The 18,391-nt window shown below is 42.7% G+C and overlaps 2 protein-coding genes across 5 annotated transcripts; one reads left to right on the top strand and one right to left on the bottom strand.

Moving 5' to 3' along the window:
* The first annotated feature begins 107 nt into the window (after window positions 1-107).
* LOC147249506 (uncharacterized) lies at window positions 108-9,771 on the top strand. Of its 3 annotated transcripts, none has more exons than XM_086223675.1 (16): window positions 108-1,277; window positions 2,329-2,499; window positions 2,605-2,679; window positions 3,481-3,599; window positions 4,635-4,809; window positions 5,019-5,144; window positions 5,534-5,580; window positions 5,657-5,756; window positions 5,979-6,181; window positions 6,576-6,756; window positions 7,164-7,247; window positions 7,346-7,491; window positions 7,861-8,102; window positions 8,198-8,307; window positions 8,756-8,799; window positions 8,904-9,771. In XM_086223675.1, exons 1-16 carry the CDS (start codon window positions 1,146-1,148, stop codon window positions 8,977-8,979), a joined length of 2,031 nt encoding a protein of 676 aa, XP_086079801.1. In that variant the 5' UTR covers window positions 108-1,145; the 3' UTR covers window positions 8,980-9,771. The 3 variants fall into 3 exon arrangements, with proteins under 3 accessions (XP_086079801.1, XP_086079799.1, XP_086079800.1); XM_086223673.1 differs by having other exon boundaries at window positions 8,656-8,799; XM_086223674.1 differs by lacking the exon at window positions 8,756-8,799.
* LOC147249505 (uncharacterized) lies at window positions 9,586-17,483 on the bottom strand. Of its 2 annotated transcripts, none has more exons than XM_086223664.1 (4): window positions 17,169-17,483; window positions 12,015-15,263; window positions 10,752-10,837; window positions 9,586-10,599 (listed from the first exon to the last, which is right to left on the bottom strand). In XM_086223664.1, exons 1-4 carry the CDS (start codon window positions 17,230-17,232, stop codon window positions 10,528-10,530), a joined length of 3,471 nt encoding a protein of 1,156 aa, XP_086079790.1. In that variant the 5' UTR covers window positions 17,233-17,483; the 3' UTR covers window positions 9,586-10,527. The 2 variants fall into 2 exon arrangements, with proteins under 2 accessions (XP_086079790.1, XP_086079791.1); XM_086223665.1 differs by having other exon boundaries at window positions 12,015-15,260.
* Window positions 17,484-18,391: the final 908 nt, after the last annotated feature.

The raw sequence follows: 18,391 nt of genomic DNA, 5'->3' as shown, positions 1-18,391 counted from the left end.
TTCCTCTGTTTTGTTAAAACTGAGTAAAAAAACAAAAAAACAAAAAAAAGCCTCCGCGGAAAAGTGTCTGGTTCAGTTCCATAGAAACTGCGTGGCCGCCTGGCAGCCAACTTGGTGGAAGATCCATGCGAAAGCTCGTCTCTGTACGCGTTTGCTTGAGTGTGAAGATGGCATCTGTTTGTCATCTGAACAGGTATTTTGTCATGTAAAAGCCACTCAAGTCCAACTGGTGCGTGACTAGATGATGAACTGCTCTGATACCCTTCCTTTGACTAGAAAATAGTTTTCCAACAAAAATCTGAAAACTGTCCTTGGTGAATTCGGTCACCTCCACAGGCCAGAGGAAATAACCCTGAGTTGACCAATAAGCAGTATTGATTACTGATTGTTCATTGAATGGAAACCAAACACAGCCATGATTAGAGAACTGGTGACTGGAGCCGCTATCTCTCCTGCTGCTGAAGTCGGCTCTAATTTATCTGTAATGATGTCAGTCATTTTGGGTTTTGGAGCACAAAGTTTAATGGTCCTTTTACTTGACTTGGAAAGACATTTTGGATATTTAAGGGCTATTTATTTAGCTTAAAATGGAACATTTCCAAATAGAATATCTGTGGATTGGATTTTTTTTTATTTGGGAGGAGGTTTAGTGCTGGATTGACAAACGGGTAACGAATAATATGTGAAAAGAGGTTGATGAGTGACATAAATTGTGCACTCGATGTTTCAGTCTTTTTAAATACTGGAGTTGCACCACAGACTTCATGTGAAGACTCTTCTGAATACGTCGTCTTCAAATTAAACTGCCCGTAAACTTACCATGATTAAACCAACCAGAGATTTTTTACAAACTTTTCCACCAATGAGAACGCTGCATGTCCACAGAGCCAATCCCAGTGTGTGACTGCTAATCTGGGCCAATCAGAGCTGTGGACTTTGATGGATCTCAGCTTGAGGTAATGAGGTGTCATGAGTTTAAAGCTAACATAGGCGAGAGGGTCAAGAATGAAAACATAGAATCAGGACAGGAGGGCTGAGATCAATGAAATAATAAGGCAAAATAAAAGTGTCAAAGGCAGCGGAGGAAACTCGGGTCACGAGAAGAAGAAGAAGAGGATTGACGTTTTTGATTCAGTGCGGAGAGAATGAAGCTGTATGAAAGAAGGCCGTCCTTGCTGGCTGTCACAGAGAACATTGAGATGGAGCTGTTCTCCTCAGAGGAGTCCTGCGTAGTGATTTCCACCCCAGAGATGAAGGAAGAACACAGCTTTCACCAGGTGTGTCCTCTCTCAGCCCTGCATGACAACACACACCAACACCGTGAAATGCAGTGAACCTGACACTCGGGCACCTCTGTGTTTTGGCAACAGCCTGGTTGTCTACACAGAAACCTCCCTTTCCTTGTTCTCCTAGTGAAACTCCTTGAGCGTTCCCGTTAGATTGTAACATGTTTTTCCATTCAGGAGAGTTTTTATTGGTGGGGGTGGGGTCATCTATTCAGCATAGATGGTGGTGAACGACTGTAAGAGATTGAGATTGGACTACTTTATTTATAAAAGACCATAATATCCGTCTACAAGAGTGATGAAGTGCTGAAGCGCCATGTTTTCACCAAGTGTTTCAGGTGGATTTGCCCTTGTTTTGACTCATCCACCACTGGAGTGAGAGTTGTCAGTTGGCCAGATTGGAGGTGGGGGCAGCTTTGCGTGCGATGCTCAAAGTCTATCTGTAAAAATGTCATTGTGTAACTTCCTAAAGTGACACTGATCAGTCCCGGCCGACATGTTTTCTTCATTTGAGGGAGAAGAACCGCCATCCCGCTATTTTTGTGTAGACAGTCTGTCAATAAAGTCTACTTTGCTGTCTTGCTCTGCTCTTTTTTTGGTTCAAATTAATAACAAAAAGTCATTTCTATTGTGTATGTGAATCATATTGGCTGGTTTTGTTCGTTTGTCTGCACACTGACTTTAACGACACTGCTCTTGCAATAAGATGCACGTTGGTTGAAGGCGAAGGCCATGTTGCTTCCTAAGCAGAAATTATATTTTAACTTAGCAAACGTCTATGATGTGAAATGGTAAACTGTTTACATTTATTTGTGTGGGTGACTCAGAAATACTTTTTATTTTTGCTGTTGGGAGACAGCCATGTATGTTTAGACCCAAGTATGACTTCACTAAACTTAACCTAGTTACAGTTCAAGTCAAACAAGTTAAGATGTAATTGGGTTTTTTCATGTGTAAAATAATCCCTATGCTGTGGAAGTCAGTGTGTCTTTTTATGTTTGTTCCTGGACATTGAACGTCCTCCGCTTTCTCCCCTACCCAGAGACACCTGGAGCATCCTCTGGTCCCCCTATGTGAAGAAGATCCAGAGCCACAGGTCTGGATCCAGCTCAGGCATCGGACTAAGCCCAACCCTGCAACCCCCGTCAAGGAGATGACTGAGCGCTGCCCCCCTGCTCTTGGCTTCATGGAGGAAATAGAGATAGAAATGGAGGTTAGTTGACACCAGGAAAGCCCACAACTAAATAGTTTCATTAAAAAAAATTGCTACACATCCTGGAACGCCAGAATATTGGCTTACTTTCCCTCCGCCCCTCAGGTGTTTTCGCCCTTCAGAACGTCTGAGAGCAAGCTGGTGGGGGTCAAGTCAGACCTTCCCTCCATCCCGACCTCGGTAACTCTCCCCTGGTCTAATTGAAACAAGCTTATGTGGTTGAATCAGGCTCACCTTTGTACCGGAGCCTCCTCATACCTCGGTAATGTAAGGATAACGCTTCGTCATGCACTCCGGATCACGAATGGTCGAGACCCACATGTAATGTGGTCAATCCATCAATCGACACTCTTTCATGCCCCAATTCTTATCTGTACATCAAGCTTCTAACGGATAAACACTGTGATGTGGGTTGCGGGCTTTTCAGATTAAAAGCCTAACAGCCAAAATCATGTATAACCATGGATTTGTGCAGATGCATTTCAACTGAAACATCCCATCCGTTCATAGTGAGACGTGTGCTTACCCTACATCTCTAGGTTTGAGCGATTTTGTTTTTATTAAATACAAATAAAATATTGTTAATCAATCGTTTTGTTTTTTTATAACCAATTCTCAATCAAAAATGCCAGCAGTTTTTTACTGCAGGTTTTCTGCTCTTCAAAAACCCAAATGAATTCAGTTTATCAGGATATGAGGTGGAGAATCGACGCACCGTTTTAAGGGAAGTTGGAACCCACAATCATTTTGCATTTTCATGTCATCGATTATTTACACTTTTTTTCTTTCATAATTAATCAACTAATTCATTTCAGCAGTCATGTTCATCCCCTGCTGGAACCACTAGCTCACATGCTGATGGAGTCTAAGACTTCTTGTTCCTGTTCTTGTTTTCCTGGACGGACTGTTCCTGTGCAACCTAAGAATATTCCATGGATCTGTCAAATCAATTGGTGTCTGTGCGTGTGATGTCACGTTTAGCCGTCTCCAAACCACTCCAGCCGACTCAAATGGAGGAGACCGACTCCGGAGAAGACGGGGCTGGTGGTCAAAGATGTGGTCTGCCTGCCCCGCGGCCTCTACCTGGCCCAACTGGAGAGGTGAGAGTCGTTCTTAGGAGACTGTTAATGACACTTGGAGGACTTTTGCTTTTGTTAATGTTTTCACACACCGGCATATCAGATTACCATGATAAGCTTACTGGAACTAATGGGCAGTGTTTCCTGACGGGAAAAATACTGCTGTGTAGCCACAGCTTAAACACACTTCTAACACCAGTGAGGGTTCATTCAGTTTTTCCTCTCATTCACTGAACACCTTTTGTTCCTGTCAGTTTTCTGTAGAAGGCGCTGCTATCAGGCCCGTGTGGATGAAGGTAAATCACATCAATCCCCTCTGGATGTTTTCTAAAGATTTTGAAGGAAAACTTGAGAGCATTTGAATAAAGGAGCAGCGGCCCTTTCTTCTTCCTCCTAACACCACATGATTCAGTCACGTTTGTTATGCAACACAGAGCAAACAATTGATACACAGGAGTGGTTTGAGGGTTGGGAACCTGATAGTTTTGCTGTTGCTAATCTTGGGTGCCAGGTAGCGTCCACCGCCACCATCGTCCTGTCGTTGGGTTTGTTTGAAATCCTGGAGCCACGGCGATGTACCGCTGGAGAGGGCGCACATCTTCATGAGTTCTGTACATTTAACAGAGACTAACTGATGCTCAAACCAAAACGTGTTGGAGTCTCACTTTAAAACGTTGCATTATTCCGAGAGGCTTCATCTACTGTGGGGATGTTGTGTGTCCAGGGAACTCCATACACAAATATTGTTGCTCATCTGTTGTACGTGCTGGTATTTCTCATTTACACAAAACTCAGGTAGTGTACAGTCACATGAGCAGTATGTCAGTGGCTGATTGCGAGCACGTCTTGTGTCTCACCTCTGCTCACGCAAAGAATGTTTGCATCTCCATGTTTGTGACAATAGAGGCTGCATATGAAGTTCTGGATTGTTCCCGTGACATGAAAACAGTCCCTTTTGCAGCTCGTAGCTCAGCGGGTCTCCACTTTGATGGGTTACTGTGTTCCTGCCAGTCAGACGCATCAGTGGCAGTCATCATCTTTTACTGTCCACATCAGGCACCTCATCCCACACAGCAGAGACCGGGAAGCTCTGTCAGCCATGGGAATGACTACTCGCATCTCCATCGACTCTGGCTGGTCGGCCAGTCAGATGGAGAGTCGGCTGGTGACACTTTTTCAAGGAAGATTTGTAAAGCGGACAGGACAGAGGTTTTCCTTCACATACCTACAGGTGTGTGTGTGTGTGTGTGTGTGTGTGTGTGTGCGCGCGTGCTTGGCTTGCTCTTTTGGAGGAGGACTTCTTTATAGAATTAGGAGGCAAAGATTCCTTGTAGTCATTCAACCCAACTTGATATTGTGAAAACAAACCGAACTGGTCACACAATTAACACCAGATAAGAGTCCTAATTTCATCTTTCGGGCTGTGTCTGTGTTTTGCAGTGTAGGCAGGGGTCCAGGGTGCTGTTTGTCCCAGACCCTCCAACAGAAGGTTGGAGCGGAGAGCAAGTCCTCCGAATCTGTGGACATGGAGTTTTATACATTCTCAGCCACCAAGACCACCCGCAGGTAAAGACAGCAGCTCCAGTTGCTCTTCTATCAGTTTGATACATTCTAGAATTGTCTTTTTAGGGCCTGAGCCAGTACCTGGCGAAGACCCTATTATTTATTTATTTATATATATATATATATATATATATATATATATATATATATATATATATATATATATATATATATATATATATATATATATATATATATATATATATATATATATATATATATATATATATATATATATATATATATATATATATATATATATATATATATATATATATATATATATATATATATTTTGGCTTGTATATGCATGTGTTTGGGAGTAATACCACTCCACATACAGTATCATGGTCTGATATATGTCTGATTTCAAAAACTGAATCGTCTCTCAGCAGGTGGATTCTGAGTGGACAGCGAATGAGACACCTGTGGTCCCCAGGTAAGGAGGCTTTTATGGAAGAAACAAAATTGTGAATCTAATTGCAGAATAATCCTGTGTCCTCTCTCTGCTCCAGGAAGGAGTTTTGTCTGGAGTCCAGAATAGAGAGCTGCCACGATGACAGCAGTCAACTGGGCCAGCAGATCCAGCTTCAAGTTCTCAGGAGCACAGAGGAGGTGAGTTGATGGACTGACACACCTCCTCACTGGCAGAGCCTCCGCTGTGGTCGCAACACCTTTCGATCTTTATTTCCATTTCTTTTAGAAAGGGTCTCGTCAGCTAGATTTTAATTTGTCACTTTTCTTTGAGTATTGAAAGACTTCACTCATCCTAAATGGAACCAAAGCTCCGATGAGGCCACACAAAGAGCATCAGAATCTCCTCTCTCTGGTGTGCAGGTCCCATCAGACCCGGACAAAACCTTGAGACGGTTCATACGGGAGGACGCGGAGGACCACATCCAGGTGAGGAGGAGAGATCTGCTCCACAGTGCCCTGAAGGTGGTGAGGAGGCCGGGCTTCTGCTTCAGGACCACTCCCATCGTCTCCCTCAGCGGAGAGGAGGCTGACCGTCTGGGGGGGCCGCTCAGGGAGTTTTTCAGGTGAGGATCATTTCCCTCCCTGCTGCAACTCCCTCTGAGCACTTCTTGACACAAAAGGTCTCAACTTTTCAGCCCCAAATCTAAAAATGAGCTTTAGACTGATGAAAAGTGAAGTAAAAGTATTGCAACATGTGACCACTGACCTCTCACTCTGTTTAAAATAGAAACTACACCTAAACTGTTAAGGTGTTTCACCAAAACTACGAGAACAGTTGAGATATTTTGGTGGATGGGTTTAAAACAAGCAGGTTTTTTTGTTGTTGTTTTTTTGCAACAATAAATGACTTAATAAATTACATCGTCAAACAGCTGACCAATTGCTCTGGAAAGCTTCATCTTTAATCTTTAGCGCCATTGATTTATTTACTAATTTTTTGAATATCTGCCCAAACAGGTTAACTCTACTGGAGCTGCAGCAAAGCTCAATCTTTGAGGGTCATCCAGGACGCCTGTTTTTGACCTATGACCTCAAAGCTCTCCACGACAAGAAGTATTATGAGGCAGGGGTTCTGATTGGCTGGTCGCTGGCTCATGGTGGGCCCGGACCTCGCTGTCTCCACCCGACACTCTACCAGGTTGTCTGAGCTGAATTTCATGTGTAAATAATTTGAAAAGTCACTGGAAAGTTACAAATTTCTAAAATCCTTTTTGTTTTTATGTTATTATTTCCTTTTCTGTTGGATTGTGTGTTTATGAGGTTTCTGAAAGAGTTTCCTTCAGCTTCTTTCCTATGGTGAAATGAACCGTCGTCAGGCCTCCTAAGGCTGATCAAATACCCAAAACAATTCAACAAGAAAAAGTTGGACAAAAAATTTTGCATGATTCCACTGGATGGAAATCTCTGCTAGTGGTGGGTCTGTCCACTGGACCGGGCTGATGATAAAACATGTTGGTTTGGAGCTTTTTAACCCCCAAAGTGAAATGTTTTACACATTTTGAGGAAATGTGAATCTTGATAAGATGTATAACTCTGTATCAACAGCTGATGTGCGGCAACAGTTCATCTTTGGAGGACTTCAGCTGGAATGACGTTGTTGATTCTAAAGTACAGCTTTGGTTGAAAAAGGTGATGAACACACACACACACACACACACACAGACTTGTAGCTGACAGCGGTGTGGATGAACACATTCATTAACGATGCACTTCCGCTCGTCTTGTAGCTACACAGTTGTACTGATGTGAAGCTGCTGTCTCCCAGTCTCTGCAACTGGGTGTCGAGCTGTGGGATCCCTGGTATCTACTCAGCCCGTTCTGATGAAATACCAGCAATCTATGTGCGCCTGGTCAAGCACTACATTCACCACAGGTGAAACATACACACAACATCCAACTGGGAAAATGGCTACAGGTGGCAGGGATTTGTTCTTCTCTTCTAGGTCTAGGTTTAATCTCTGACTGACTTTTTCTGATTATTAGTTTTGGCTTGTCAAAGCTTTTTGATACAGCTGCTGTAGAGAAAATTACCACCTGATTTATACACACACAGACACACAACAATATCAGTTGATATTGGTCGTTTTTTAAATCGATCAGTGTTGGACCAGTGATAGTTGGACTGTCTCAGGTTTCTTCTTTGCTCAGTATCTGTGATATTCTGACTGTCCAGAAAGTTGTCTTGAATTCTAAAAATTTTGGTTCTTCTTCAGTGAGCTAATCGATAACTGCTGTCCATCAGGGTGGCCAGTATGATCTCCCAGTTCACCGAGGGCTTGAACAGCTGTGGTGGATTGTGGGATCTGGTCCAGTACCACCGAGAGACGTTTGTACCGGTGATGACGAGCAAACGGCCGCAGCCCCTGAAGCTGGACGTCTTTAGAAAGCTCTTCACTGTCAGCTACAGCCGTTCATGTAGCCAGCTGAGGGCAGCGGAGGAAGCCACCGTTAGACACTGGGAACAAGTTCTCACGTTGATCAGCGGTAAGAACGACAGGGTGGAAGCTGACATGGAAGAAGGGAAAATCTCGTTAAATATTGAACTATTATTTAAATAACTCCTCCTTGTTCATGAACAGATGTCAAGGCAGACTTCTCCTTCGAAGATCTCCTCGCCTTCATCACAGGAAGTGATCATCTGCCTCCCTTCGGCTTCCCCACGATGATCTCACTGCGTTTTTACTCCCAGGTTGGTACGTCTCTCTGGATATACAGCAGGAGCCCCTGCATTGTTCTTCTGTGGCTACAGTCACAAAATGAGATGTTTCATCTCCCCAGGGAAGTGCATTTTATTGAGCGTTTTTCAAGTTAAACCTTTCAAAGCAAAAGATTTGTATGTGCAACTTTTTCAATGTTTGGTTTTTAGATATTCATGTATTTGGATGATGTTTTTTTTTACAACTTAAGTCATCTTTTTTTTAATGGTAAAGCACCACAATTGTAGCAGACACACATTACTGGTCAAACCAGATTTGCATTCTGATGATGAAGCATACAAGTGCTCCCACACATCCGTACACATTTCAATTCATTTCAGTGCAAACATCTTGGAACAATTAACAATAGAACCGACACTTGGAAATCTTTCTTTTTGAAATCATGTCACACTGCCGACTTTGGGAATGCTGGGGGAGAAGATTCTGGCAAACAAGAGCCAACCATTGTTGAGTTATGCAGCAAGGTGATTAATTTGATACTTTTCTGTCCTCACTGCTGTCGGTTCCGTGTGTGTGTGTGTGTTTCAAGATTAATCATGTGTTGTCTCGCCTTAAATGAACTTCCCAGGATGCGAGTGCATCGAGTGTGCGGCTGCCCCACACCTCCACCTGTGCTCTGGAGCTCTTCTTGCCGAGGGGTGTGAGGGGTGATGCAGACCTGTTGGTGCTGCTGAGCAGAGCTGTGCGCGAGGCGTGAGGCTTCACGTGCCTCCAAACACAGAGAGGAGGAGGAGGAGAGGACGGCAGCAATGAAGCGATGAAAGCCTCACTGCAGTTTACGTTGTTGAACTCAGAAGATTCTGCAGGTCAATAAGAATGAGACAAAAGCCTCCCAACGTGTCACGTTTTTAAAATGTTGAACCAGAAACATCAAGCATCACATTATTTGGAATTTGATTGAATGGAATTGGTTTCAATTAAGGAAGAACAGCCACTAGACACGGTGCATTTGTGCACACAGAAATGGCTGAAATATCCTTTTCTAGAACGATCAAGTACCATTAAAGATGATGAACTATGATCACATTTATGACTGTAAACATTAATAAATGAATAGGCCTTAATGATTCTACATTTTCTCCCCATGTTTTCACGAAGTGAATTTTTTTTTTCATCTATGCTTCCTCTTTTTTTGGATATCATCTTGGAAGAGGTCATCACTTAGTACCACATAGTGATTCCAGCATACAGAGTCTGGAATCTCTGTCATACATTCTGGCACCTTTTCCAAGAGCTCACAGAACAGCCAGTCTGATGACATCTTTAATTTCATAGAGACAAACATTCCATTCAAATATTTACATTTTAAATCGGATTTCATTTTGTCTTCATCTTTCAAATTGTATAACATGACATACTGTAAAGCAATATATCAGTTGATCTTGGGGTTGAAGAAAAGTATCTGATTAAAAAAAGAAATTAAATATCAAAGATACCCCATAGGAAGACAAAGTGGGAATTTCCTTAAAAACTCTAAAAGTGTCAAACTACATCATACTTTTTTCTTTTTTTTTAAGTCTAGGTAAAACATTTGTACAAAAATAATTTAATCAGCTACGTTCTGATAGCAGCCGGAAAAGAGCAAAGAAAACACTGTTGGAGTAAGAGACAAAAGAAAGACCAGTTCTTGTCTTATACTCAGGATCACACGTTCATATATATGATGCATAGATAAACAATTTTCTATACATTTTAAGAACAAATGGACAAGAGACTGAAATGGTTGAATAGCAACCCAAAAAAAAAAATCACAACACACACATTGATTGTACAAAATGCAAACAAACTTTGAAGGGCTTTCATATATTATCATGTAGTGTTTCATATCCAGAATAATTATTTTTGTTCTGTTTTGAAGGAAAGCATCTGTATGATTATATAAATCAAAACCAGTTCACCATCAAAAACTTGACACATTACCAGTAGTCCCTGGAAGACGATTCAAGTTCACCCGGCCGAGGACTCAGCAGTCACACACCTGGCATGAGGAACTCACAAAATTACCTGTGTGCTTGTTGAAATAGTTCCTTTACTGACAATGACTAACGTGGAGGAGTGAGCCAGAAATTTAGATGCCCAATTTCCTGGTTACCAGGCTTGTCAGTGTGGGAATCACTGACTTCTCCAGTTACAAAGAATCGTAACTCTCGGCGTACGTCCCCCCCCTTGAGTCTGTTCACGTAAAGCTTCTGTTAGACAATCCTCTGAATGTGAGTCACATTGAGACTGTGGGCCATTCCATTCAGGAGCTGCTCTCTAAAATACTAAGAAAAAGAATAAACATCAGGAGACCGACTTTCATTTATTTATATATATATATATATATATATGTGTGTGTGTGTGTGTGTGTGTACATACACACGTATACACATGTACATGTAACTGTACAATTATCAGTGAGTTCTGTCATTCGTACCTGCTCAACAAGTTCTTTGATGTTTTCATTGCTGATGAGTCTTGAGCTCGTTATCCTCATCTGAAGAACTGCCAGTGATGCCCGGCCTGTTATGGTGAAACATTTGCATGGAAATGAACAAAAGACCCGAAAATCACTCAAACTACTTTTCATTTAAAGAAAAAAGCGGGTTATCCAGGCGCTCTATGAGGTTTTGAAGCATTAAAAAGCCTTTATTTTACATGGCTTAAGTTCTTTACAAGTCAACGTTTCGGCCCTACAACTGGGTCTTCATCAGGACACGAGTGAGCACCAACAGCAGTCAATCAATAGTTCAAAGGGCATGTGAACCCGGAACAAGCACCGGCTGCAAGGCATTTTGGCAATCAGTGTCAGTGAGGGGTAGGACACGCCTACACAACAGGCAAGGATGAGCAAGCAAAAGAAGACCAACTAGGTCAGTTCATAAGAAACACATGAAATCAGTATCTTCATTCAACCCAGGCTTATTCAGAGCATCCAGACAATGGATCCAATAAGTCTCCCTTTGGTTTCATTTTAATTAGCCATCACCGCCCCTTACAGGTGGGTTGACATGTTCCAAATCCTTAATACATAACAAGGGATCATCACTGTTATGCACTGTTTTTGAATGTCTAGCAACAGGATAGATTTATTGTTAGTTCAAATAGCATATATGTGTTCGGCTAAACGGTCACGCAGGCGGTGTTAAGTTTTTCCTATATAGAAAGTGCATGTTCCGGGTTCACATGCCCTTAGGGCTATTTATTGACTGCTGATGGTGTTCACTCGTGTCCTGATGAAGACCCAGTTGTAGGGTTGAAACGTTGACTTTTAAGAATGTGACTTTTAAAGAACTTAAGTCATGTAAAATGAAGGCTTTTTAATGCTTCAAAACCTCCTCACATGCCTGGATAACCTGCTTTTTTTTTTTTTTTAAGTTTTTTCCTCAAGATCCAGGAGCACCACTTTACCTTTGACTACCTCCCACTGAGCACCTTTTTTCCCCCTGTTTTTGCTACTATTCATTTAATTCACTGTATTTTATCAATATACAATTTTCCAAAAAGTGTATTCAACTACCACAGAAGTTGTGTCAGACTCCTGATATCATTCATCAAATTCTTTCAACAGTTTTATAGCTTCAACTACTTGCCTTACAATGTTAATTGCATGATCTTTAAATATTGCTTGTAATTATTTGGGATTGAAATGAAAAGGTAATATAGTAAGAAAACAAGGTATATCTGGGGAGTCACATACCTGGAATTGGTGTTTCCTCTGTAGTTGGGATGATTTTGAGTGTGGAAGACATTGGTGTGGTTGTTGCAGGTGTTTTGGTGCTTGAGGATGTGATATTTATTGGTGCTTTTGTTAGCGTTGTAGTTGTGCTTTCATGTGTGGTAGTCAGGGGTGTAGTTGTTGCAGGTGTTGTGGTGCTTTGTGGGTGGGATGTTGGAGGTGTAGTTGTCTTCTCCGGTGTGGTAATCAAGGGTATGGTCATTGCAGAAGTTGTTGCTGTGGTTGTTGGAGGTGTAGTTATACTCTCATGTGTGGTAGTCAAGGGTGCGGTCGTTGCAGGTGTTGTGGTGCTTGGGGGTGTGGTAGTTACTGGTGTGGTTGTTAGAGGTGTAGTTATACTCTCAGGTGTGGTAGTCAAGGGTGCGGTCGTTGCAGGTGTTGTGGTGCTTGGGGGTGCGGTAGTTACTGGTGTGGTTGTTAGAGGTGTAGTTATACTCTCAGGTGTGGTAGTCAAGGGTGCGGTCGTTGCCGGTGTTGTGGTGCTTGGGGGTGCGGTAGTTACTGGTGTGGTTGTTAGAGGTGTAGTTATACTCTCAGGTGTGGTAGTCAAGGGTGCGGTCGTTGCAGGTGTTGTGGTGCTTGGGGGTGCGGTAGTTACTGGTGTGGTTGTTAGAGGTGTAGTTATACTCTCAGGTGTGGTAGTCAAGGGTGCAGTCGTTGCAGGTGTTGTGGTGCTTGGGGGTGTGGTAGTTATTGGTGTGGTTGTTAGAGGTGTAGTTATACTCTCAGGTGTGGTAGTCAAGGGTGCAGTCGTTGCAGGTGTTGTGGTGCTTGGGGGTGCGGTAGTTACTGGTGTGGTTGTTAGAGGTGTAATTATACTCTCAGGTGTGGTAGTCAAGGGTGCAGTCGTTGCCGGTGTTGTGGTGCTTGGGGGTGCGGTAGTTACTGGTGTGGTTGTTAGAGGTGTAGTTATACTCTCAGGTGTGGTAGTCAAGGGTGTGGTCGTTGCCGGTGTTGTGGTCCTTGGGGGTGCGGTAGTTACTGGAGTGGCTGTTAGAGGTGGAGTTATACTCTCAGGTGTGGTAGTCAAGGGTGCGGTCGTTGCAGGTGTTGTGGTGCTTTGGAGGTGGGATGTTGTAGGTGTAGATGTTAGAGATGTTGTTGTGTTCTCGGATGTGGTAGTGTCTTGGAGCTTTGGGGCTGTGGTGGTTGTTGGTGTAGGTGTCAAAGGTGTGGTGATACTCTGGGTTTTGGAAGCTGGAGTTTCATCAGGTGTGATAATGTGAGCTGATATGATGACTGATTGACCAGTGGTTTGAGCCTCAGACATGGTGGATGCATCACCAGTAGTTGGAGCCGCAGACGTGGTGGTTGAATCTACAGTAGTTGGAGCCTCAGACATGGTGGATGAATCTCCAGTAGTTGGAGCCTCAGACGTGGTGGATGAATCACCAGTCGTTGGAGCCTCATGTGTGGTGGATGAATCTACAGTAGTTGGAGCCCCATGTGTGGTGGATGAATCACCAGTAGTTGGAGCCTCATGTGTGGTGGATGAATCACCAGTAGTTGGAGCCTCATGAGTGGTGGATGAATCACCAGTAGTTGGAGCCTCATGTGTGGTGGATGAATCACCAGTCGTTGGAGCCTCATGAGTGGTGGATGAATCACCAGTAGTTGGAGCCTCATGTGTGGTGGATGAATCACCAGTCGTTGGAGCCTCATGTGTGGTGGATGAATCACCAGTAGTTGGAGCCTCAGACGTGGTGGATGAATCACCAGTCGTTGGAGCCTCATGTGTGGTGGATGAATCTACAGTAGTTGGAGCCCCATGTGTGGTGGATGAATCACCAGTCGTTGGAGCCTCATGTGTGGTGGATGAATCACCAGTCGTTGGAGCCTCATGTGTGGTGGATGAATCTACAGTAGTTGGAGCCCCATGTGTGGTGGATGAATCACCAGTAGTTGGAGCCTCATGTGTGGTGGATGAATCACCAGTAGTTGGAGCCTCGTGTGTGGTGGATGAATCACCAGTCGTTGGAGCCTCATGAGTGGTGGATGAATCACCAGTCGTTGGAGCCTCATGTGTGGTGGATGAATCACCAGTCGTTGGAGCCTCATGAGTGGTGGATGAATCACCAGTAGTTGGAGCCTCATGAGTGGTGGATGAATCACCAGTAGTTGGGGCCTCATGTGTGGTGGATGAATCACCAGTAGTTGGAGCCTCATGTGTGGTGGATGAATCACCAGTAGTTGGAGCCTCATGTGTGGTGGATGAATCACCAGTAGTTGGAGCCTCATGTGTGGTGGATGAATCACCAGTAGTTGGAGCCTCATGTGTGGTGGATGAATCACCAGTAGTTGGAGCCTCATGTGTGGTGGATGAATCTACAGTCATTGGAGCCTCATGTGTGGTGGATGAATCACCAGTAGTTGGAGCCTCATGTGTGGTGGATGAATCACCAGTCGTTGGAGCCTCATGTGTGGTGGATGAATCACCAGTAGTTGGGGCCTCATGTGTGGTGGATGAATCACCAGTAGTTGGAGCCTCATGTGTGGTGGATGAATCACCAGTAGTTGGAGCCTCATGTGTGGTGGATGCATCACCAGTAGTTGGAGCCTCAGACATGGTGGATGCATCACCAGTAGTTGGAGCCTCAGACGTGGTGGATGAATCTACAGTAGTTGGAGCCCCATGTGTGGTGGATGAATCACCAGTAGTTGGAGCCTCATGTGTGGTGGATGAATCACCAGTAGTTGGAGCCTCATGTGTGGTGGATGAATCACCAGTCGTTGGAGCCTCATGAGTGGTGGATGAATCACCAGTAGTTGGAGCCTCATGTGTGGTGGATGAATCTACAGTCATTGGAGCCTCATGTGTGGTGGATGAATCTACAGTCATTGGAGCCTCATGTGTGGTGGATGAATCACCAGTAGTTGGGGCCCCATGTGTGGTGGATGAATCACCAGTAGTTGGAGCCTCATGTGTGGTGGATGAATCTACAGTCATTGGAGCCTCATGTGTGGTGGATGAATCACCAGTAGTTGGGGCCTCATGTGTGGTGGATGAATCACCAGTAGTTGGAGCCTCATGTGTGGTGGATGAATCACCAGTAGTTGGAGCCTCAGACGTGGTGGATGAATCACCAGTAGTTGGGGCCTCATGTGTGGTGGATGAATCACCAGTAGTTGGAGCCTCAGACGTGGTGGATGAATCAACAGTAGTTGGAGCCTCAGACATGGAGGATGTTCCCTGAGAAGTTGTACTTGCTTCTGGGGAAAATGAACAGTTTTATTAGGTGGAGCTATAATGGAGGTGGTTCTGTTGAGGTAATCTGGCCTGATGTCACTGCAGTCACCTATTTGGGTCAATGATTTGTAATCATAACTGTTATTTTTTTAAATTTATATACACTTTATTTCCTTTTGGCTGATTTCCCTTTGACGTGTACTTCTGTGTTTGACTCCGGGGACCCTGCCTCTGGACCCAAGGACCACAGTTCCTGTACTTCAGTACAAGTAGAATTACCCTGTTAAAATCCCCAGATGAAATAACAACAACATTGTAAAAGTATCCATTCAAAATTCTACTTAACTAACATTAGCATAATGTTTTAGTATTTTTATTTTACCTTTGTTTAACCAGGCAAGTCATTAAAGATGATTTAGGACAGCCTGGCAAAAGGCAAGAGCCTCTTGAGGGAAGGGGGGGGGGGTGACTGAAGAGGTACCAGAATTTTGAAAACATCGAGCCCAACAATCACAACGTAAAGATGTACAGTGTAACAGACAGACACGTGCAGAGGGCAGCCTCAGGCAAATAGACAAAAGTCGACAGGCAAGACAGAAAAATCCTGAGGGCAAAGCAACAGATTAAACAAATAAGCAATACAAAGAACAAAGAAACGATTCATAGGACATCAAGGAAGAAGTGATGGACAGATGTTCTGAAAAATGCCCGTGTCAGAGTTATTAAGAACGCAATCAGGAAACTATTATCCTGTTTTGATATGAAGTGTACGTACGCATCATCGCTACATAACCCTACATAATATTTTTGTATTCCAGCGCTCAGAGCATCAGTCATCAACTATTGATGAAATTTGAAAATATGTCTCCTTGGGGGTTTTGCCTTTTTTCAATCCAAAATCTTTTTCTATCCATCCGTAAGGTTGGGGGGGGGGGGGGGCTGAAGCCTATCCCAGCAGCCTTCCGAGGTGAGGCAGGGTTCACCCTGGACAGGTAAAATCTTTTTCTTTCAAGAAAAAAAATTAAATATTTCCCTTTGAATTGTAGCAAAAGAATAAAGTTTCCTAAAGTATTAATACTTCAATAAAGTACTGATACCTGGACAGTGTACTCTATTAAACTACTTGTGTAAAAACATTCATTTCCCACCACTGAATGCATGTGACGTTAATCTGAAATACAGCAGTATTTCAGGGTTTTGGACATGCTGACCTGTAAAGGTCACTCTCCAAACATTCATTTCTCCCTCTAGGTGATTATAAGTAAACCAAAGTTCTATTCCCCCTTAACTTTAAAGTTTATTTACCAACAAATTGATAGTAAAACTAATAACCAGCTTGGAGATGATCCATTAATCGACTAACGAGGATGGAGTGTTGTCTCTCAGTACTAAATGTCTTATGTGTAACAGCGTTACAGCAAAAGTGAAAGTCTGGCTGTGAGGCATTCATATTTTACAGATTTGCGCTTGTTTAACCGCGTCCATGACAATGAACGAATCAGGCACAAAATCTCATTTAAGCAATTGACCAAAAGGAATCAAATCAGCGCTGAATGCCAATCTTTAATTGAATGTGTGTTTTTTAATCAAATGTGTTGTGTTTATCTTAAGATATTCCAGGTAAAGGATGTGATTCACAGTCATGTGCACATTCAAACAAAATTTAGTCCATGAACTTTCTGATGTTATTTGTACTGTGAAAATGAATGAGAATTATTTAATGTATTTTTTAGATTTTTTTTTTCCTTGAAGTGTTAAACATACCAAGGTACCGTAAAGTCTGTTTATCCAGGTTTGAATGATAAATGCTGAAGAAATACTCCAATCTACTCATGTGGTCATCCTCTGATACATTTTAGTGAATGAAATACAAACAATTAAATTAATGAAAATCTTTCTTGTAAGGAAACTTGTGATAAGTAAGTTACCTTCTGAAGAAGATGCAAGAAAATATCCCAGCAAAAATATCCAGCAGAGGATTTTTCTGTCCATTATGACCGCTGTGTAAACTTCCAGTAGTTCAGGAACAGAGCAGTGCTTAATCAGTAATTGTGCTTGCCTTGTGACATGCTCCTCCCTCCGTTTCTCCGTTTCATGGAACAAGGTCCTGATGGACCTTTCCTATAACCTGAGAAACCAGGCCACACACACACACACACACACACACACACACACACAAAATGGTGGAAATGCCAAACTATAAGCTGCCATTATCTGAAAACATATATGCTCTGGTGAGAGAGAATCAGTCATATTGTTCAAACAACAACAATGTGAGTGTTTACAACTGAATGTGAGCGACTTAACCACATCAAGGTTGTCAAACAGGTTTTTGTGCTACAGTTCTTTTATCCCCACTCCCTCCCTTTCTCTACCTGTAAAATGTGCCATTTTTTTCCCGTAACAATTTTATTGTTTAATATTTACTGATATTTCATAACCTCATCGGTCACATGTAAAACTGCACTGCTCATTTTTAACAATATATCTAAAGCCCTCAGCTCACTGAAGGTCATAACCCTGTAATGTTCTCACAAATAAAAATGCCACTATACAGAGTTTAGTGGTTCACTTCGTGATAAAAGGCAAAACAAATTATTCTGACAAAACATGATGCCATGAAATATTTTATCAAGAACCAGTGCAGTGCATTGTGGAGCACTTTGAAAACATCTTAGAAAAAATAACAACTATACAGTTAAATATATAAAATAAAACCAGAGATGACCATATTATGCTTTGTAAAAGAACCAGTCCCTCCACCCTACCTGGGGAGGGGCTAAGGATCTAAAAGGACACATCAGCAGACAGAAGAACGGGAGTGTACAGTATACTATATCAGGTACTATGTGTATTTTGTGCACGTTATAACAGTTTTATCTGTTATGATAAAGCATCCCAATGTTTAAGTTTTTAGTGTGTTGTTACTTGTACAACTGGTCTACCAGAACTTTTTTTTTGTAAAAATAAAACAAAACAAACAACCCCCCCCCCAAAAAAAATGTTTATGATTGGATACAGGGTCATTAGATATTGTATGGAAAATAAAACAGAGACAAACAAGGGAGGCAAAACTCAAGCAATCTATGAGCACAAAGGAGGGTAAGTAGATGTACAGTACACACCTGTAATTATAGACAATACATTTGCA

The sequence above is a fragment of the Aulostomus chinensis genome, chromosome 14 (assembly GCF_037954235.1).
Source record: "Aulostomus chinensis isolate RoL2024-O1b breed Wild chromosome 14, RoL_Achi_v1.0, whole genome shotgun sequence".
In the NCBI taxonomy this organism is placed as follows: domain Eukaryota; kingdom Metazoa; phylum Chordata; class Actinopteri; order Syngnathiformes; family Aulostomidae; genus Aulostomus; species Aulostomus chinensis.
Note: the sequence above shows the minus strand (reverse complement) of the source record. Positions and strands in the feature narration are given on the sequence as shown.